Raw genomic sequence first — 23,508 nt, 5'->3', positions numbered from 1 at the left:
TGAATGAGGTGGACTAAGAAACCCCAAAACCCACTGACTCCCCAGCCAATGATGATGTGGACATCAAGCTTCAACCAAAAACACCGTGCTCCGTGACAGGCTTCGCTGGCTGAAAAAGGAGTTCTGTGACTTTGATGTGTACCAAAGGAGTGTAGATGGAATACGACAAGCCAAATCTGAACTTGGACTGTCCAGTGATGTTGTGATGAAGGTCACCTCCACACTTCCAGAGGGTCAAAATAACAAAATCTACACAGACAATACTTCATCTGTGTCCCAATGATGGTCAAGCTCCTTGAGCGTGGAATCCATTATGTGGGATACAATTTTTTCCAATATTTTCATTAATAAATGCTTATTCATAAAACTTTGATTGTTATGTGATTATTTCTCATGATATATACTGTTATGGGGCTAAGTAAGCAATCAACCCTGCAAATGAATGTTTAAATGTTCTATATATCTGTTCAGACAAAGTGAGTTCAAATAAAGAAATGCTGCTCCCAAGAAGGCCCAACGTTGCAATATTACATTTCCCTAAAAACTTACCATATTGTAGAAGAGATTTGGCATATTTTGGGAACTTTCCCATACAAAGAAAAAAGTCACATATACAGTGGTGTGAAAAAGTGTTTGATCCCTTCGTGATTTCTTCTTTTTTTGTATGTTTGTCACACTTAAATGTTTCAGACCATCTAAGAAATTAGACGCCTTCATTTAGAAACTGCATTTTGTGTTTACTTGTGTTATCTTTGCCTAATATTTAAATTTGTTTAATGATCTGAAATATATATGAAAGTTGAGTTGAAATTGAAAATAGATAATTTATTCAAAAGAATTTCAGAACTGCATAAAAATTCAAAAACTTTTCTATACTTTTTTAGTTTTTTTACACATTTTTACTTTGAGTATAATGTATTTTTCAAAGTTCGAAATTTCAAAATTTCACCTCAAAACTTTTTTCAAATTAACGAAACTTTTGGCCCTGATTTGGCTCCATACACCTCAAACTCAAAATACTACTACAAGTTAAATTTGAGAATAGTTTGCAGATGTCTGACAATCCACAATCATGGTATCATGACATAAAATGAAGGATTGGTGCTGTGTGTAAGCAGAGGTGATGTGATGTGATTTAGCATACTTCCTCATCTTGTAGATGCCCTTCATGACAGTTCCAAAGTTCCCAGAGCCCAGTTCTCCATCTTCCAAGAAGAGCTGATTGCGATCCACTGTGGAACTCCTCAGTTCATCTGGGTCTGCGTATGGACTCTCGTATACCTCTGTGTCCATAGGCATGGCCTCTGAGCGAGAAATGAATATGTCACATTAGAGAAATAGCAATAGAGTTGCCGACACACACGTTTGACTGCATCTGTGTGTGGATTCTTGAATACATCTGTGTCTATAGGCATGGTCTCCGATATAGAAACGACCATGTCACATGGAATAGTGATAGAGTGGTTGACACATCAGTCTGTCTGTATTATACAGTACGTGAACAAGCTGAAACATAGATGTGTTTTTTGTAACCAGGTCCCGAACTTGAATGGTACAACAAGTAATCTACCACTGACTTCTGTAAATGACCCATATGAGCTTGAGAGAGAAAGGAGAAAATGCAGTTTATTATGCTGTATCTAATACAATAAACAAAGCAAACAATACAAACACAAAGCAAACAACAAATACATCGCTACAACCCTGATTCCTAAAAACTTGTGGCCCTGTATTAATGTAAATGAATCAAATACATTACATGAAAGAAACTGGAGTCTCAACATTGAGTGTAGTCCTGCAGTGCCTCATCTTCAGTACAGGATAGCAACTATAATACACCACACATTGCTTCTCTGACCTTAGTCTGTAAACTATCACATGAACAATAATCTTGCATTCCATTTACAATTCAACTTGCTACTTAAGCCAACTGTTTGTGGAATGGAAATGATTGTTTCAGGTATTAGTCAAATCCTCAGGTGTTACCAAGGAAACGGAATTACAGCTTTTAAAAAACTTAAAATTTTGATTGCAAAACACTTTCAAATAAAAATTTATGGTCTTTTTCTCTTTGGTAAGTGACCATGGTGTAAATAGAATGATTTGATTCAGGATTTAATGCTCTGGAGTTAGTGGATATTACTACATGGACACACGAACACTTGAAGAATACAAAAGACCCGCCCCTCCAAAAAAAAAAAGGAAAAAACAACACGCAAGAAGTTTGTTAATGTCTTTACAAATAAAAGTCTTTGGAAATCACAGATGTCATGTCTTCTTGGCTAAGGGGAAAGGGACCATCCAAATCATTACCATTGATAAGTTCAAAAGCAGGCATCTGTGACAGTTTGGCAACATGTATAGTTAGGTTCATATATATTGGAACAAGTTTTTGGCATTTGGCCTCTGCACACCACCACATGGAATTTGAAATGAAACACTGAAGATGTGAGCCAAGTAAAGACTTCCATCTTTAATTCAAGGAGTTTGATAAAAGTTTAGCATTAACATTTAGGAATTACAGCCATTTTTATATACCCATCCCCGTTTTTGTGGTCCATAAATGATGGAACAAATGGCCTCAGCCTCCTGCCTTCTGGGAGGAGAGTTTGGAGCGTCCAGACCTGCGCCTGAAAGACAGCTTCATTCACCAGGCTGTCAGGAAGCTGAATTAGAAGCTGGACAATCTTTTCACACCATTTGCACTAAATTGTAAACATACTTAATCCTATTATGTGCCTTGTTACCTTTATTTTGTATATACTTGTAGTATAACAGTAGTTGTTTTGTTACAGGTTATTCTCCACGTTGCACTGATTGTGTGTTTGTGTTGTTTACCCCACCATGGGCCTAAGAGGAACACAGTTTCAGTCCTGTGAGTTTGACTTTGACGAATCAAGCAGATAAAGCTCTGTAGCTGGTTTTGAGTGTTACATTTGCATGTGGTAGCTGTTCACTGGAGCACTCAACATGAGGTCCAAAGAGGTGTCTGTTCAAGTGAAAAAGGCCATCATTAAGCTGAAAAAACCCCCAAAATAAACCCATCATTCAAATCATCATGAAAATTCAAATCAATTTACCCACTGTGATCTCTTCACATTTCCCCTCTCAATATCCAAATGAACTACTTTGTGCTGCCTTGTTGGCACAGCAAAAAGATTCCAGGTTTGAATCCTGGTCTGGGCCCTTCTGTGCAGAGTTTGTATGTTCTCCCTGTGCCTGCGTGGGTTTCTCCAGGTACTCTGGATTCCTCCCACAATACCAAAAACATGTACATTAGGTTAATTGGTTACTCTACACTACTCTACAGTGCATGTGTGTGTGTGGTTGTCTGTCTTTGTGTGTCAGCCCAGTAACTGACTGGTGACCAGTCCAGGGTGTACCCTGCCTCGTCAGGTGGGATAGCCCCCCCCCACGGATAAATTGTATAGAATTCTTGAATTTCCCTCGGGATTAATAAAGCATCTATCTATCTGTCTATCTAGGAAATGGATGGGTGGATAGTTGCCAACAAAACTAGGACAAAAAAAAACTAGTCAGAAGAATGCAATTAATAATTAGTGTTTGAGCAAATGACAACTGATGCAAAATTTCCCCAGTAGTTGCTAGCCATGCATTCAGTTTCTGTTTTATTTGCAAAGGTATTGAAATGGGGCGGCACGGTGGTGCAGTGGTTAGCACTGTTGCGTCATAGCAAGAGGGTTCCAGGTTCGAATCCCGGTCTGGGCCCTTCTATGTGGAGTTTGCATGTTCTCCCTGTGTCTGCGTGGGTTTTCTCCGGGTGCTCCGGCTTCCTCCCACAATACCAAAAACATGCACATTAGGTTAATTGGCTACTCTACATTGCCCCTAGGTGTGAGTGTGAGAGTGTGTGGTTGTCTGTCTTTGTGTGTTGGCCCTGCGATTGACTGGCGACCAGTCCAGGGTGTACCCAGCCTCTCGCCCGTAGTCAGCTGGGATAGGCTCCAGCTTCCCCGCGACCCTGACGGATAAGCGGTATAGAAAATGGATGGATGGATGGATGGATGGTATTGAAATGTCTCTGACACCTCTGTGACCACCACAATACAGTGGATGTAAAAGTAATTTCATTTGTGGTGCTCAAATTGAAAAGCAAAGAAATAGAAATAGACTCTTTAAGGGAATGTTGTTTGGGGAAAAACAATAGTTTCTGTACATTTCGACAAAAATATAAATATATTTATAAATAGCAGATACTCAAAAGAATGTGCAAGGGAGACAGGTTGTGCTAGCAAGTAAGCAACAGCACCTGAACAACGACCATACACTCAACCTTCTGTTGAATTCAGGATGTACTTACCAATGCCGGCTGCTTGATTATTGGGCACTCTGGTTTCATAAGGATTGAGATTATCAGTGGTGTTAAGTTGAGATCCTTGGATCTATTATCAGTGTAAAAGAGAGAACATACAGATTGAACACACATAATGCATATTTGCACAGAGAAAATGTAATTATTGTATTGTATTTACAATTGTATTGTACATTAATTCTATATGCAATATGCATGCTCTGGGAGCAAGTATTAACCAAAATCTGTGCCATACAAATTGCAAAAGGGTTTGAACCTAGATTCACCATTTGTGTCTTCTTCATGATTAGATTTCATGTCTGCCAATAGATCCCCCTAAATCATTCACATAATGCCTTAATGTGAAAGAATTTGCAGATCAAATATGTTACCAAAATACACAAAAATTACAAACTTATTGCAAAATTAATATTCTGTTGAACCTATCATCAACACGACTGCCAATTTACTGATAGATCCGAAATGTGATGAATAAAAAAACACTCAGACAGTTGCTCAATCTCTGTTGTCTTAATGAATATAAGATTTTTAAGGTACTGATATAAGGAAGAGGAGCGTGGCGAATTCTCCTTTGAACAGCACATCTCACAGAAGTGAGAAAAATTTAGAAAAAGAATATGAACATGTTCTTCCATGAGGCTGAAAGTTCAGTCTGCTGAACATGTAAAAATGTAAAAATAGTTTTTCCTTGTTGTAAATTACAAGACAATAATACAATTTACATTTTCTAAAAATAAATCAATATTTACTTTAAAATAATTAAAAAACAGAAATCAACTGATTATGAACTCTACCCAACAACTACACTATATAAACAAAAGTATCCAGACATACCTCTTTACGGGGCTGTTTTTCAGGAGTTGGGCTAGGGCCCTTACTTCCCGTGAAGGGAAATCTTAATGATTCGGTATACCTTGAACAATGCTATGCTTCCAACTTTGTGGCAACAGCTTGGTAAAGGTCCTTTTCTATTCTAGCATGGCTGTGCCCCAGTGCACAAAGGAAGAATAAGGTTGGATGAGTTTGGTGTGGAGGAACTTGACAGGCATGCACAGAAGCCTGACTGTAACCCCATCAAATACCTTTGGAACAGAGACTGTGAGCAAGGCCTTTTTGTATCAGTGCCTGACATGACTATTGCTCTATTGCATGAATGAATAGAAACTCCAACAGAAACATCTTGTTGAATCAATCTTGTGGAAAGCCTTCCCAGAGGAATGGAGACACTTATATTCACAGAGCTCTCTATGTACTTAGAATGCAATGTTATTACATTTCCTGTTGGTGTAATGGCCAGGTGCCCCAATACTTTTGTCTATATAGTGTACTACTGGATATATTTTCTAGTTCTTTCTCAATGAGGGGTGAAGAAGCTACCAAATAGGACATGGTATAAGACTGCTTGCTGTGGTCAGAATGTAATTCAAGTGAGTCGCCTCTGTATGGTGTTGGACTGTTAGACTCACAAGTAGGGCAGCTATTATGATGTCACATAAACTGTTAACTTCTCCATCTGTCAGAAAGATGGAGAAGGGACATAATAAAGCAAAGGACCGAGAGTTCAAGTTGTGTGTTAGCAATAACTAGTCCTCACTGAAGAAAAATCACACACAGGGAAGCATTATGGAGGGGGTGCGCATTACTTTGACTAATTGTTTTATGAGTAGGTAGAAGTGGTAGTGCACCTTTTTTCGGCCAGGTATGGGAACACTTCTGAGTTTGGAGAGAATTCCATCTGCTGCACTTTGCTAGAAACCAAAATGTTAGAAAGGTTATCAGAAGGTGACCTGTTAATGATATTGTTCATGCATGTACTAACACAGTTGAATTAGATTCAGGGGAAAGGTTGGCTCCAAACAAGGATGTGTCAGTTTTATCTCTTGAAGCACACAGTACACTGAGCCATCTTACTTATTCATTTAACTACAAACTACAGGAAGTAGAGATACACTGTATGAATGACTGCAAACAGCGTTCATGTTCATGTTCAGGTTCACTGACAGTATGCCTGTCAGAAGGGCTAACATGAAAGGGTTGGTTTACCCAAATTATGAAAAAATGATTTTGACAGATTATTTGCAAATGATTATTTGTGAATGATTATATGGTATGACAAGAATAAATGAAAAATTCAACGGCAATACTTCTACTAATTTGTCCCAGTTAATCCACAGAATACATTAACAGTTTTTATTTCTTCTAAAGTAGTTCTCTTGAAAACTGCTGACAGCCCATTCTGTGTAAGCTATCCACAGAATCAGCATTTGGAAGGAGATGTTGATGCTGAACTTTTTCAGCCATTTTTATTCTACATAAAATTTTTAAAATGCAAAAAAAAACAATTCACTCCCATTGTATTGTATGGAGCACATCCAGTGTCTCTTGAATTACTTCACTGATGCTTTACTCAAACTTACTTACTTACTTACTTACTTAGCGCTTACAAATGACTAATTCCTGCTCTCAAATAAATAGGTCATGTCCATGAATTACTGAATTGTACTAATAACATAACATAATTAATTTAATTGATTTAATCTAATAATCATGGTAATATTTTATTGTAAGGAAACATGGAAGAACAGATGAAATGTATCAGTTAAATTCATGGACCAAACTCAGACACAAAGTTATGACTGGCAAAATATCTAAAAAAGATTAATACAATCATATGAGATACATAAACTGAGTGCATAACTGTACTTCCTTTTTTTATTTTTTATTTTGGGGGGGAGTACAGGCAAAGGACCATGAGATTATGCAAATGCACTGACACCACATACACAACTCACAACTTACAAGAGTAGAACCTAATACTCCTGGACCTAATACTCCTGGATGGTTCCTTGGGAGGAGTGGCCGTCCTATCAGACCCATGATGGATGGATGGATGGATGGATCGATAGACAGACAGACAGACAGACAGACAGATAGATAGATATAGATCGATGCAGTGGACTTCAGTTTCAGTGACAGTCTTTTAGGTAAGTCTTAGTCTCATAGATTATTACTGGTGTGCATTTTTACCCATTTCTCCATCAGGTCTTGGACAGGGTTCTGTTAGCACTCGCAGCAAGCCATCTGGTTTGTATGAGTAGTGCTCCACTAACTGTGGTAAAAACAGAAGTTCACATATCAGTCACTAACCACAATGGACAGGCCTATGTTTGAATCAATAACACAAGGCAAGTGCAAAGTCTGTGACATCAAACTTCAGAAGTCAAAATGTTCACAACACCCTAGGGGACAAGAGTTGCTAATAGATTAGATGTAACTGGTGCAAAACTCTTGTCCTAACTAAACAGGGCAAACATGAAAATGTTTGTCCTCAGGGCGAAGTCTAAGGAAAAGTCCACTGATCCTCTGGGGAACAAACTAGGTTGTACATAAAAGGACATCAAGATCAAGTTATCTTGCAGTGGCATCATGTTGTCTGGATTTGAAAGAATTTTGGGAAATATACTTACCATCATTTCTGTTAATGCTAAGGGATCTAGGAAACCTAAATCTTATCCTGAGGTGTTAAAGATGCAAAGATCAACACAAAAATAAACATAAATACAACAATAATTGTGTTAACCTGCCACAGGGTGTCAAACTTCTTGCCATCTGGGATAGAGAGCTTGCCAGTCCTGTCTCTGTCAATGCGATAATGCATAACTTGTCCTGCATGTAGTAAACACAGAGCGTATGACCCATTCAGATCTCTCTGTCGGATCCTGTATACACAAGAAGAAGAAAATAAAGAGAAGAAATGGAACTATTAGAGGTGCCATGTAGCAAGCTTACTCGGTTCATTCAGTTCATTAATTCAAAGACTTACGCCAATCACCATGTCTTAGCTTATCATTAAGCTAATTATTTTATATTCTCTTATCTTCCAATCATATTTTGCGTCCCACAGAATTTAAACTGCAACTGACAGCCCTCAGTATCCAAGCTGCCTTACAGGGACGTGGAATCATGAGTGACAGCATAACAAAGAAGGCTGAGGACCTTCCTCTATCACGTTGCCTTCAGGGAATATAGGCACTGTGAGAAGTATGACTCCACACTTTCTATACACCATATTCACATTATTGGCAGAGAAAAAACTGACGCCATTGATAAGGTTCTGTTTAGCAAGCCATTTGAAACCAAACTTGGCACCAAAGGCAGTATAACAAGTAATAAACTATGCCCAGTTGTCCAGTTCAACAGCCACACTCTAACGTCGACATACAACAGAGAACACAGCGAAGTATTGGCTAGAAATGGTGTCATTGCCCCCAGGACAACTGGTAGGTTGAAATGTCGGTGCAGATGAAATGTCAGCTATTTTCTGAATAGATATTCTGAGAAATTATCCCAAATGTTATAATGATGGGTAATTTTTGTAACATAGGGGTATACCTTAAGGGGAACTGGCTAAAGCTGCAAATTAAGCACAGGACTAGCAGAGTGTACATTAGCCAGCATATGTGGCTACTGACCGGTGTCATGCATTGTTGTCCCTTCTCCATTGTTGTCCGGCTGTTTTAAACTGCCAAGTACAATTTAAATATTGAAGGATATATGAAATTGAAAATTGAGAAAAGATCATTTATTCAAAAGAATTTCAGAACTGAATAAAATTGTATCTACACTGAAAAACATTTATTTTTTAGTTTGAGTACAATGTTGTATTTTTCAAAGTTCAAAACTGAAATTTCAACTTTCAAGTCAAATCCTTTTATCAAATTAATGAAACTTTTGCCCCTGATTTGGCTCCATAAACCAGCTTTCATTTAATCCTAGTAATAATCCTAGTAAGAGTAATTACATTTTTTGTTTATCTAAGAAATGTTAAAGTAAACTGGTACAATTTTAGATTGGATGCACTGATGTAGTAGCTGTCTAAGAAAATCTGCACAAATCCATGTAGCAAAAACAATACATCTGCACTAAAAATGTTCATTGTTTTCTGTCAGATGTCACTCAGTCTGATGCAGAGTGGTATAAAAGTCATGTTTGTAAATATTTTTTGACAAAATAAATGAAATGGTAAAGTTTTGGAGGCAGATATCAATATATGTACTTGAATTGTTAAATAGAATTTCACACCTTTTATTGTTTTATTTGTTCTTTTATTTTTATTGCTATTTTTGCATCACTGGGGGATTTAAGTCATGCACTTTTAAGATTTTAAAGGTTATAAAACCACGGATTTACTTACTACAACCTTTCAATTATCTGATTTCATTTTTGGCTCATTTGTTTTACTGCTTCCTAGTCAATACATGGGTTTAACTTTAACTTTAAAGAGGAACTAGCACTAACATTACAGTAATAAACAGAAGCTGGGTTACAGGAACTAAACAGGAACTAAACAGGAACTTAAATAGATGGTATGTGTGGTGTGACATATGTGACATATGTGATATATCTGTAATTGTTGCTTTTGTGAACTAAATTATAAGATAATAATATAAAAATGCAAAATTACTGAGGAAATAAAAAGGTAATAGTGTTTTTAAGTTTTAAGGTTTAGCTAGAGGCTAAACCTTACAGAATATTCTAGCTAGAATATTCTAGCCAAAGATACAGATTGTCTGGAATATTTTCATTAAATTAATGTAAAGCTATAACCATTATATAAGGCTGTTTTTCAGTGGAAACACAATGATTGCTCCTTGACATTTCATGAGAAAAGGGACAGAACAGTCACATCTTGTCCTTCTGTCATGCTTCCTCTTGTTTGGCCACTTCAGGAAGTCCTTTGCAAACTGTCAGGGCGGAAACCACAGTGTGTGAGTGTGTGTGTTTGTGTGTGTTTCTTCAGCAGAGACAACTGCCTCTCAACGGAAGCTTAGTTTGCCACTATAAGTATTTTTACCGCACTTTGATCAAAAGTAATAAAGCAAAGACCCATTCAAAACATTAAATATATTGAAATAAATATAGTGTAAAGAAATACTGGATTACAGTATATGACAGTAATGAAGAAACATAACATTGGTAGAGTTCTCTCAACTGTAAAACTACTTTTTCTCTTTCCTTAACTTCAGTCTTAACAAGGAGTCACTGTAGCACATCAATATAGCATAAATAATACTATGTTTATTTTTATGGCCGTGGACACAACATCAGCTTATTTCAATTATTTCCATCTCTCCTTTCATATTTTACAGTTCTACAGGAACCCCTGTAATATATAATTGGATCAATAAAATAAATATTTTATTTACTAACCAAAATATGTGATGTTTTGCTATGCTGATTTTCTGTCATCTGGACCCATATATATGTAATATATAAACAACATTTTAGGGTTAGTTTTCACAACAAGAGTGTTATTCCTAAGCAGCTCCATTTTGAGATGGGATCTTTTTTACATTTACCGGCAACTTGTTCACTTTAGCCCTTTTGTGTCTTTCTCGGTCAATATGGAAGCTTCCATTAGCAGAAGAAGAAGTTAATTGTTGTTTTTCATTACAAAATATGAAAAGGACGATTCAAGAACTATAAGTATAATGCATCCAGTCTGAGGCTATGTTTTCTTCTAAGCCAAGATTTCAGATGTTCTTCAGATGGTGAGTTGAGGTTAAAGGTTTGAAATAGTTTCCTGAGATTACACAGCTTGGGAGGAAAACTTGCCTGAGAAATAAAATGTGCAATGAAAAAGGTCTGAAATAGACTGATTTTGTTCAACCTGGGGCATCCATCCATCCATTTTCTATACGGGTGAGAGGCGGGGTTCACCCTGGACTGGTCGCCAGTCAATCGCAGGGCCAACACACACAAAGACAAACAACCACACACTCTCACACTCACACCTAGGGGCAATGTAGAGTAGCCAATTAACCTAATGTGCATGTTTTTGGTATTGTGGGAGGAAGCCGGAGAACCCGCAGAAAACCCACGCAGGCACAGGGAGAACATACAAACTCTGCACAGAAGGGCCCAGACCAGGATTCAAACCTGGAATCTTTTTGCTGTGCCAACAAGGCAGCACAAAGTAGTTCATTTGGATATTGAGAGGGGAAATGTGAAGAGATCACAGTGGGTAAATTGATTTGAATTTTCATGATGATTTGAATGATGGGTTTATTTTGGGGGTTTTTTCAGCTTAATGATGGCCTTTTTCACTTGAACAGACACCTCTTTGGACCTCATGTTGAGTGCTCCAGTGAACAGCTACCACATGCAAATGTAACACTCAAAACATGCAAACTCCACATAGGGGAGGGGATTCGAACCTGGAACCCTCTTGCTATGAGGCGACAGTGCTAACCACTGCACCACCGTGCCGCCCAAAATAACATTTACCTGAATTTGATTATTCAGTGTGGAGAATGGTGGCATATTGCAGAAATTGGGCACATTCTGAGTCAGAAAGATGCAGAAAAATTAGACTCTTCAGCTAATCCAGAACGCTGCTGCACAGTTACTCACAAGAACCAGCATTAAAGATCATATTTCTCCGGTACTGGCTTCCCTACATTGGCTGCCTGTAAAATCCAGAATAGAGTTTAAAATTCTCCACCTTACATACAAAGCCCTGAAGGGCCAGGCACCATCATAATGTTGGGTTCTCTGTATTACAAAATTTAATTAAACAGTACGGTCTAGACCTGCTCTAATTGGAAAGTGTCATGAGATAACATTTGTTGTGAATTGGCCCTATAGATAGATATATTAAATTTAATTTAATCCATTCTGGAATGAGACTGTAACATAACAAAATGCGCAAAAATTGAAGTGGTGTGAATACTTTGCGGATGCACTGTAAATAAACTGAATTGAATTGAATTGAATTTATGAATACAGTTTTTGACCATATTCTTAATATTGTGAGCTCTGGATGAAGATTATAGTGAATGGTTAAATAATTTGTCATATTTTGATGCATTTTGTTGGAATTCATTTCACTCCATTTACCATGATGAGAATGATGTAAAACCTAACAGCCAGAAATCTATACAAAGACATTTATAAAATACTCACAAGAACTTTCCATCAAAACGGGAGCCGTTTTGAAGCCTGGGCTCAGATTCTTCTCGCGTTATTGTACCATGGAACCAGGGCATTTTTTCATGTGCAGTGGTGGCAATGAGCTTCTCCAACTGAGGCCTTTGGCTAATGATAGCCTGCTCCAGAGCTGCTCCCTACACACACACAAGCATACACACATTAGCTCTGAACCTACTTCTATCAAAATTAAGATTTTGATAGAATATTATGGAATATTATTATGGAATTATATTATGGAATAAATATTATGGAAGGATATTTATTTATTTATATATTCTCCTGAGGAAGGAGGCTGGTAAGGAGACCCACCTCTTCAAGGCTTCAAAGTTGCTATTTTTTTTATGTTTTATTTTTTTATTTATTTTTTTCTTTAATAGATTGCAATAATTTAATTAGTCTCAAATAATAAAACTAAAAATTAAAAAAAAGTTTAAAAAAGCCCAAATATCTGAATCGAGATGACAAGCCTGGAGTGTGTGCAAAAATTGTTTGGGAATGAAAAAATAGTACAGTATAGAATACAAGTTGTGATGCTGGGAGTGGAAATGTGTAGCTAAGATTTTGGTTAAGGTTTATCTTCACCATTTATCTACCAATCCAGTGTCTGTACTTAAATTGTTGGGGGCATTAGATGATCTTGTAGGGTTTATTATGAATTATTATGAATTATCTGAAGCAGAGCAAAATATGGCAAACATCTTCTCTGGGTCATGTGACCACTCGTGATCTCAACATTAACAAATTAGAAACCTCTTGAACAATTGCTGTGTTGCTTATGTGTGCTTGTGCAAAACTGAAAGTGAATATATTCTGGTGATGACCAGGGATGATTTGGCTCTGATATGACCCCTGAGGGATACATTTTTGATCTTCCAGGTTCATGTAATGAATGCAGGTAGGCAAACATTGCATTGTAGCAGCTCGTCTTTACATATGTATAGGTGAAAACCAAGTGAAAACCAAGGAGACCACATGACAAGTCTTAGAGGTGATAGCACACTGAGTAAATCTTAAGTTTGACAATTCATTGTTGGAAATAAAAATATTATTGCAAGATACACAAAGTTCTCAACTCAGACAAAGAAAGTGAACTTTGTGATTTTTTTTTGTGAAAAAGTAAACTGTTCATCATCATTATGTCCTTCCTTCTACTTATAGGATACAGTTGAAACTAACCTGCAGGTTCCAGGTCATCTTTACATACTCTCGGATCAGTTTTTCCTTCAGGTCCTCAAATGGTCCCACTTTTGGCAGCATGTTTTTGGGCCTGTTGCAGGGCTTCTTTAGCAGACAAATAAGGCCATCCATTTCCTGAGAGTGATAATCAATCACATCCACAGGGGTCCTATGGCTCTTGCCACCAGCAATAGCATATGTTTCATTGGGTTCTCTTTCAATGGTGTAGTGGTAGCAGTGGCCTGAATATGACACAGACAACGCAAAGCCCCCAAGATAGTTTCGGCTTTGCCGTAGCAGGTACATGCCATTGCTCATGCCTGCCTGCCGCAGGTAGTCCTCTGCCTCCTCCCTGGTGATGTTGCCATAGAAGAACGGCAATGTATTCATTTTGTCAGCCATGTTGGCTTCTGGATGGTAGCTCCCTTAAGGAGTTCACAAAAATCAGGCACCAGAACGCAATTAACCTGAAAAAGCCAAACAAACAACAAACAAATAAACAAATAAGAATGAGTTACTTTGAAAATTAACCTTATATTTCTTTTTCAATTCCGTATAATAATATGCAGCCAAAAGAATGAAAAATAGAGTTACAAAATATTGAATTCCAAAAGGAAATATTGAATGATTTATCATTCATCCCACAATTCACTTAATTATACCAACTGCAGAGAAAATATCATGTTGCATAGTATATTGACACAGGTACAGTACTTCTGTGTGACAGATTCTACATTATGAGTGATATCATAGTATATTAAAATTTGTATGCTCTTCAGTGTATATTGAAGTCAAGGTTATTCAGATAAGAACAAGATAACATTCGCACTTTGTTAAAACTGGTTGACCACACAGAGTAGGACCCAAATGCATGACTGGAGACGGACTTCAACAAAATTCACTTTATTTTCTTGCAGAGGGTTTGGTACACAGATAGCAAATGACTCAAGGCATAAGTTTACATTTATAATGTTCTTATTCTGCTGTTTCTTTTTAAAACAGAAGTTTATTTTGAAAGGGGCTCTGTATGCATTTAGAAAAACGGAGACTGATAGTAAAACCGAAGAAAAGGTTCAGAAAAGGTTCAGAAAAGGCATGGAAAAAAGACTACTTGATAAATATAACAATGGGGAGAGTAAAGTAACGTGAGTTTAACTTCAGTCAAGAGTAGAAATTAGGTATGCTAACTGCTTTCACTTGTGTCCAATGATGTTCGTGAATTTTATTAACTTTTACTGCTGGGATCTTTAGCCATGTGCTCAAGAGAACAATAGAGAGGCCTGCATGTGCCCCAAGAAACCTGAACCAAAGGCCTTCGGACTCCCCAGAAGCCTGAACCAGAGTGACTGGCCGTTAGATGTACACCTAGTTGTAAATCCTGAATTCAAACTCCGACCTTGGCTGTGGTCCAGCAATCTCCTAGACTCCTAGAAATGCCTAGAAGACACCTTCTTTGGAGATGGTGAAGCGCATGTCAAGATGCCTCAGGAAAACTCAGTCAGCAATACTACCTCTACTTCTTATGGTGACAAAATGGATATATTAACCATACAACCACAAGAGTGCCAAATGACGTACATCATTATGGTGCAGCCTTCTCCAGGATGTGCAAACTGGTGCAGAAGACTATCCTCTATTGCTTTCATATATGACTCTCTGGGATTTGTTGCACCCTATCTTTTCACTCTAAAAAAAAACCTTGCAAGAGATGTGTTGTCAAGGCACTGTCTGGGATGACCACCTCCCTGAGCTCCTAAGATCAAGGTGGGAGTGTTGGGGTAAGGATCTCATCAATTCTCATCAAGAAAATAAAGACAGCCATATGTTATGTGCCTGCCAACTTTGGAAAGAACTGCATAATTTCTTAGATTCAAGCACTCCTGAATAATGACAATATTCTTATTTGAGACTCGAGAATAAGGATGGAGGTGTTCACTGTTTCTTCATCACGGGGAAATTTCATCTGTACCCCACAAAGGTCACCACTATTCCGAGGTTAGAACTGACAGCAGCAGTAGTCTCAGTCACAGTGAGTAACACCCTCAAAGAAGAGCTGGCTTATAGCAATGTGGAAGAGTTCTTTTGGACAGACTCTAAATCATCATATGCTACATAAATAATGAATTAAAGGCATTTTCACACGTTTGTTGCAAACAGAGTACAAAAGAGAGACCCAGAGGTTTAACAGATGTAGACATTGCAAACAAAAACTGTTGAACATGTTAGTCTTACAGACCGCCTTGATAAAGTTTTCATCCTGGTCTCAAGCTGCCAGTGCTGTAGCACGTCTCAGATGGTAAAGACAAGCATATCCGGAAGAAATAAAGACACCAAGCAAAGGCAATCTGCTGACTTTTTAAGACAGAGAGGTGATAACCGCACACTAACATGAAAGGGTTTAACACCAGGGAAATGTTTTTATCATCAACAAAATCTGCTCCAATGACTATTGGATTCCGGCATTAAGTCAAGCTGTGTGATAGGTCAACGACTAAAGAGACCTGTGGAAGGACAGAAAATGAGCTTTCTCCCTAGGGAATGAATGGAATCCTCTCCACCTTTCCCGAAATGTGGCATAGACTGTTTCAGCCCATTTATGACTATACAAGTACAAAAGATATGGAAAACATTTGGTTTACTCTTTGCATGTCTTTACTCTTGAACCATTCATGTTTAGATGTTAGATGATCTGTATCTGATGTTTTCATCAATGGTCTGCATGTTGTGGAAAACCTTGCACTCAGAAGATGGAAGGAAACTCGGGAGACGCTGATGTGACACTGGATCGAGAAGAAATTGTGTTAACATATGTACTTACTATTTTTTTCTGTAATAACTAGAACTAGTGTGTGGCCTGACCCGGGAAATGGTATCTTAGCAATTTAATTTGCAACTTAATATGTCTTCAAGCTGTAAATAGTGTACTGTAATGTGCTCTTTTAAGCAACCTCTGGTACAAGAATTTCCTTTAGGATTAATAAAGTTCTATCTTAGCTTATCTTTTAATTGGCAATAAAGGAACTGTATTAAGATAATTTCAGTCCTATATATCAGATCGATCTCAGTTTGTTCATGTTAATGGTGCACTGTCACTCACACTCACAAAAGTTAGTCACAGAGTTCCCCAAGGATCTGTGCTCGGGCGAATACTATTCACCATTTATATACTCCCCATCAGTGATATTATTGGGAGACACTGCATACATTTTCACTGTTATGCAGATGACACACAATTGTACTTGTCAATGAAGCCAGATGGAACAAATCGGCTAGCCAAACCAGGCATGTCTTAAAGACATAAAAACCTGGATGACTTGCAATTTTCTACTTCTAAATTCGGACAAAATAGAAGTTATTGTTCTGGGCCCTAAACACCTTAGAAACAAATTATCCAATGATATAGCTACTCTAGATGGCTTAGCCTTGGCCTCAAGCTCCACTGTAAGGAATCTTGGAGTTATTCTTGATGAGGACATGTCCTTTAACTCACACATAACACATGTTTCAGACTGCATTCTTTCACCTTCACAATATTCCAGAAATTAGGTACATTCTGAGTCAGAAAGATGCAGAAAAATCAGTCCATGCATTTATTGCTTCCAGGCTGGATTATTATAACTCCCTTAATTAAAGAGTTTGGTCTAGACCTGCTCTAATTGGAAAGTGTCATGAGATAACTTTTGTTGTGAATTGGCGCTATATAAATAAACTGAATTGAATTGAATTGAATTATCAGGTTACCCCAAAAAGTCTCTAAAGACTCTCCAGCTAATCCAGAACGCTGCTGCACAATTTCTCACAAGAACCAGCATTAGAGATCATATTTCTCCCTTACTGGCTTCTCTACATTGGCTGCCTGTACAATACAGGATTGAGTTTAAAATTCTTCTTCTCACATATAAAACCCTGAATGGCCAGGCACCATCATATCTTAAAGAGCGTATAGTACCCTATTATACCACCAGATCTTTACATTCCCAAGATGCAGATAAAACTTTCCTTTTTGATAAAACTTATAGTTAGGGCTGGTCTAGGCTGTTCTCTACTTATACTGCTATAGGCTTAGACTGCCGAGGGACCTTCCATGACACACTGAGCTCTCTCTTCCTCTCCCTCTCCTTCTGCACACATTTATGTCCCATTAATGCATGTTACTAACTCAATTTTTTTCCGTATAGTCCTTGTGCTTTCGTGTCTCACAGCTCATGGAGCTGGGGATCACTGATGGCTGGGGGCCAGATAGGGGCAGAGCAGGAAGCCTCAAGCAGGCAGCCTGGGGACAGGACCAAAGTGCATAAGTGGAAAGCCAGGCCTCAAGACAGATGGGCATAGCAGGTTAGAGGGGAGACCAGGAACCAGGGCCAAAAGGCAGGGCAAGGTGAGGAGGGTGACCAGGAGGCAGGGCTGAAGGACAGAGTAAGTCTTGAAGGTCACAAGGACACAGAATCACAGGTTGGAGCAGTTATGGACAACAACCTGGATCCAGGAAAGATGGTCAGGGTGACTAGGAGGTACAGCAAATCTGAGAAGCCACTAAGGAGGTCAATCAGAAGCTATAAAAGATGGGCAGAACAACTCTGGAGCAGCATAGCTGTTACTGCAATGTCGATGGGCCTGCTCTGGAGGTCAGTAATGAAACTGGAAGTCAGGTAGGGCAGCTGGCTCCAGAGGACTCAGGCTACAGGTTGAGGCAGGCCGCTCAATAAGCATCCAGTGACTGGAGCTTATCTTGAGAGCAGGACCAGCTGATGGAGTGTAGGATTGGTGGATGATAGCTGGAATTCCAGACAGGAGTTTGGTAGCTGAAATGCAGGGACAGCTTAGCCAAGAGGTGATGTTTGGCGAAGGGTGCGAAACAGACAAGTCACTGCAGCTCACATAGCAGGCGACTTCAGCAACAATGACTGAGGAAAGCCAGGCCCACAACTCTGTTATCTTTAGTTATTGTCTTGCTGTTAATCTGTCATTACATTACATTTTTGACATATTTTACTGAAATTGTGCAGCTATTGCTGAAGAAAATGTTCACCATATGCATTGGCATTAACACAAACAAAAACACTATCAGCGAGCAAGATTTGTGAAAAGGCTGAAGGTCTGAAGAGAGAATAACAAGGATAATGTTATGCTCAAAAGGAACAAAAATAACTGGGAGAACTATTTTTAACTGATGTTACATTGTGGTCCCTTCCAATCATCACATAGGTGTTATTCTATATCTAAGGTAAACATTTACATTTGTGAAAATCATCAAAATACACATTCATATAACTTATCTTTTTAGGGCATAAGGGATGCTACACAGTAGCAGTAGTTTACCAATAGGCACTGTATTGCTTACTTCTATTTTTCCAAACCAGAAACTGTCTACGTCTGCCCAATTCAACAGTTTCATACTGCATGCTACCATGAAAAGCAGTATGTAGTATGAACCATATAATGCATAGTGCATAGTTCATGCTGTACACTGGTGTACCTGCAGTATGTAGTAGGCAGTTCTGAATACAGCCAATCACACAGACAGGAAACACAAAACAGCAGCAAGTGAAGTAACTGAGACTTTACACTGAACACTTGTTGTCTCAGTTTAGTGTCACCATACTGTGGGAACCATGAGTGGCCCTGTTTTCACCTTTGTGACAATGTATTTTAGAGCTAATCCAATAGTTGTTGTTTTTTTTAAAATACTTTAGTTAGTTCAAGAAGTCAGACAATTTTCTCAACACCTAAAACAGGGGTGTCAAATGGGGTCAACATTTATTGAACAAATTTTCTTGGGAAAATCTAAAATATTTAAATTTTTCATTAACAACACTATCAAGCAGATTACAAATATAAATATGATCAATCTGGTGAAGATGTGCAAATACTTCAACCATAAAGAGTCTACCTTTTATTTTTTCATTATGTAAAAAAGTGCAAAAAGAAAACATGTATTCCAGTGCACTCTGCTCATATGACCTTTTGCCCAAGTCAGATACTTGGCATATTAAACATGGCTGCAAATTCATTAATATTTGGAGTTAGGTTCTGAGCCACAGAAAGTCAGGATGGTCACACTGGTATGTGCTTCTAAACATGTAGAGCAGCTTGTAGGTGGAGTTGGGGCTGAGGTATGGGAATTGTACAACCCATGCACTCATATTTTGTCTGGAGTGTGCCACTACATTGGAGTGTCTATCAGCTCTATTTGGATCCAGAGTGCTTTTTCCATGTCACCTTCAAACCTATTACTGAGCAGTTCAAATCTAAATTTCTGAGCTCTAAAGTCAGCCAATCAATGTAAAGTCAATGCAAACTGTGTTCAGTTCATCAGCAAAATGTGCAGTTTGGAATGTTGCACACTTAAATCATACACCGCATCACAAACTCACCTTCAGTAAAGTTTCTGTTTCTTTTGCCACAATTAAACTATTTTTCACAGCAGCCTCACGTTGTGGTTTTGCTTTTGTGCAGATAGTCTGCAGTGACACCAGACTTTTTTTTAACTCTTCTATCTTCTATCTTCTCTCATCCTTGTACCTGTCCTAGTGTTTTGTCTCATAGTGCCATCTCAAGTTATATTCTTTAATTAAGGGCCACATCAGCACACCAGCTGTCTAAAACAGATGTCACTTAACAGAAACTCTGCCTGCCACCTGTCTTGAAAGCCTCTGTTTTCAGACTCCACTTATGTTTAACCATGTTTTTTTTTTATTTAATTTAATTAAGAGTGATTGGATGAGCACCGACCTCTGATGAGTGTGTCAGTACAGCAGCATGCTATATACCACCAAGGCCAGTTATGATAGACATATGATATTATCTAGCCTTGAGTTTGAAATGTATGGCATAAAGGAACACTTCATTCGTCAGTTTATCACAAATATTTAAAATCAACACATTTGGAAGTATCTGCTGGACAGGAGGGTTCTGAGAAATTGTCTGTCTTACTAGTTATTTTTTAGATTACAAATGTAGAGAAGTTAAAAGCAGCTACAATGTTTGCCTGTGAGATTTAGTAAAGTAGATGTATAAACCTGTATAATATTGAAAAAGTCAAGTACCTTACCTTTGTCAGTGTACTTAGTTTCATTCCATCACTCTCTATGGGTGAATACAAAATAAGAAACGAAAAGGATGGGAACAGGAACTGGCATCAATCACCAGAAAGATACTATTTTTTTAGTTTTTATGATTTAGTCAGGGATTCTCTGATCCACAAACGTGGTGTATTAGATAAAATTCAGTGTATAAAATGGGGGCTGCTTCACAGCAAGTTTCCTGGCTGCTTTTGTGTCTTTTTCTTACATCTCACCCTGTTGCATAAGAAATTTTAAATTTTAATTTTATTCTATCTTGTACCATGGCAGGATTCCCCCACCACCACCACCACCACCATCATCACAGAGGTCAAGGTAGATGTCCATGCATCCAGAGCTTGTTCATGGTAGAAGCTGTTGGGTCTCTGCAAATAGTATTATATACAGTGCAGTCTAGATCTGATCTAGAAGAAAAACACACTCAGATAACTTCTTTTTATGATTTGGCACTATATATATATGTGTGTGTGTGTGTGTGTGTGTGTGTGTGTATATATATATACATTATGTATGTATGTACATTTTGTAAATAAAATTTACTTGACTTGTCCTAGTGTAGAATAGTCGGATCATACTCAGGATTTGGACGCAACCATTCATTATAGATTTTATGACTTATATAAAAAATATATTGCACAGCTGTGTTTTTTGTGGTTGAAATAATAAACTTCAAGTCATGGTAAAAAAAAACAAAAAACTGTTAAGTAGCAGAAATGGAAGTATTGAAGAAAATTGGACCACAGGAAAGCATTTTAATAATATAAGTATAATATAATATCATAAAGATGCAGAAAATAAAAATGATATTGATAATATAATCAGTCCTTCCCTTCCAAAAATAATAATTTCCTTTTTTAGAAAACTGTCTCATTTTCATTCATTTCTAGATGAATAATTACCTGGAACAAGAGCAGTTCACAGATTTTTTTAATCAAAAATGAGTCAACAAAGTGAAAGAAGAAATAACTTGTTGAGACCAAAAAAACAAAACAAAAAAAAAACTGCACTTACTGTGGTGAAGTGTTGATCCTCTTTTTGCTCTGTTCTTTCAGTTGGTCAACATATCAGCTCCGGGCAGTCTGATCAACATGTGAACAGCTCATCTTAAATTCAGCCAGCTCCTGACAAACAAAAAAGTGTGCTGTCAAAAGCAACAGTCACTCTTTCACAGTTACTCCCAGCTGTATTTTCTAACTAGAGCAGATTAACAGTCAGTCTGCATACTCACACACAATGAGGTAGTGGAGCACTGAAGCTTCCTCATTTCAACCAACTTCCTTGACATTTCAGTTCTTTTACTTCCTTTTTATACATGAACACTGACCAACACGTGTGCTATTTGCAGGAAATGATGGCGCCAACTTAAAGATCTTCATATTTTTAAAATCTATTTTTATTGAAACAAAAAGTTCATTGCTGTCCTTAAAAACAGCAGTTGGACAAACAAAAATCAGTTAAAAAACTGCTGATGAAGACTATGAGAAGCAGCTGAAAGCTCCCGAAAAGTAACTGAACCTTGGTTCTTTTTTCTTTATTTCCAGACTATTTTTAATATTTACTTTTCTGTGGACCATATCATTAACAACAGATAATTATAATGAATTATTTTTCACTGTTCACTGCTTCATTGTATTATGTGTATTCATGCTTGTCAAAGATAATTATTGTTCATCATCCTCCATTAAGTTTAAAAATACATGTTAATATATATCTTAAATATACATACACAAAGACTAGCCTGTGAAATGATTTATAGTATTGATGATTGCTTTTACTAAGTCATCAATAAGCACCATTTATATGTTGCAGCTGGTCAGTGTGGTGTTTTTTCTTATATACATTTGGGTAGTTTAATCTACATCATGTGACTGTCAAAATTAACTAGCATATATGCAGTTATTAGAATTACTCAAGTTAAATTCATGTAACCCCACATTTGTGTTTAAGTGTAGTGTTTAAATGTACTTGTGTTGTCCAATAGTTTTCTGACATGGAAACAGAGCAGAGACAGTGAAATGAGGCAACAAATGAGAAAATATAATTGACTGCTGCAGGTCTCTTTATCTATTTTTTCTTTATGTGATCAATTTTTTCTCATCATCAGTTGGTGACTGACAAAGCAATACAAAGAAAATTAGTTTTGACCTATGTTGTCTTTAAATGATGGCTGCAGGACTTTGTGGGTGTGAATGTGTGTGTTCGTTGATATTGTGAGTGTTAACACTAAGCAGGAGGGACAAAAGTCAGTCATGTGAAAAACAGGTTTACCACTCAGGAAGTACCAGCTGACTTTGGTGTTTCACACTCACAACATACAAGCTCTGCTCTCAAATTTAGTTTCAGTTCCATCAAAATGAATTCAATTTAATCTTTTTTTTCATATAAATGTAAAATGTATTCCCTAGGAGAAATGGCTTGTGTATGTGAATTGGTGAGGACAAATTAAGAGTTTTAGATCAGTGAGGCTATTAGACAGTTAAACTCTGGTGTTACGGTCAAGATTGGGCTTAGATGTTAGGGTCACATACAGTTGAAATTGTTAAGACTAAGGCTAGGGGCTATTCAAATATATGGAAGAGTGTCCTCACAAATACATAAATACAAATGTGAATGTGCAGACTCCTGCAATTTTATACCACCAAAAGCAATTTTAATTGTAAATTGTGATTCTTTAGGTGATGTCTCCCATGATTCTTTTTGTTAACTGGTTAGAACGGTGTTAGTATTAAAAAACTGAGTCAGATATTATTTTTCTTGATCCTGCTGCAGTGAACTGTGTGTCAGTGTCAGAGTAAACATGAAAAAGAGAGCAGAGATGTCTACAACACAGCAGGAAAGAGATTGCAACATTGTGACATTTCAAGCTAAATAGGCTACATGTAGATTGTAGTTCATCTTCAAGGTGAGGTCGTTCTGGTATTTTTG

The 23,508-nt window shown here is 37.6% G+C and overlaps 1 protein-coding gene across 3 annotated transcripts in view; it reads right to left on the bottom strand.

Annotated features, from left to right (window-relative positions):
- The window catches only part of syk (spleen tyrosine kinase), a 30,027-nt gene that overhangs the window by 4,588 nt on the left and 1,931 nt on the right, over positions 1-23,508 (bottom strand). The window contains exons 1-10 of one of the 3 annotated variants that reach the window (XM_046375148.1): positions 21,812-21,906; positions 21,595-21,704; positions 13,502-13,968; positions 12,299-12,459; positions 7,914-8,052; positions 7,361-7,442; positions 7,133-7,197; positions 6,019-6,081; positions 4,322-4,403; positions 1,145-1,304 (exon numbers count right to left, since the gene is read on the bottom strand). In XM_046375148.1, coding sequence (XP_046231104.1) covers positions 1,145-1,304; positions 4,322-4,403; positions 6,019-6,081; positions 7,133-7,197; positions 7,361-7,442; positions 7,914-8,052; positions 12,299-12,459; positions 13,502-13,903 — 1,154 coding nt within the window. In that variant the 5' untranslated portion in view covers positions 13,904-13,968; positions 21,595-21,704; positions 21,812-21,906. The other 2 variants (XM_046375146.1, XM_046375147.1) reach the window with 2 other exon arrangements.

The sequence above is a fragment of the Scatophagus argus genome, chromosome 20 (assembly GCF_020382885.2).
Source record: "Scatophagus argus isolate fScaArg1 chromosome 20, fScaArg1.pri, whole genome shotgun sequence".
NCBI lineage: Eukaryota > Metazoa > Chordata > Actinopteri > Scatophagidae > Scatophagus > Scatophagus argus.
The sequence above is the reverse complement of the archived record's forward strand: the minus strand, read 5'-3'. Positions and strand labels throughout refer to the sequence as shown.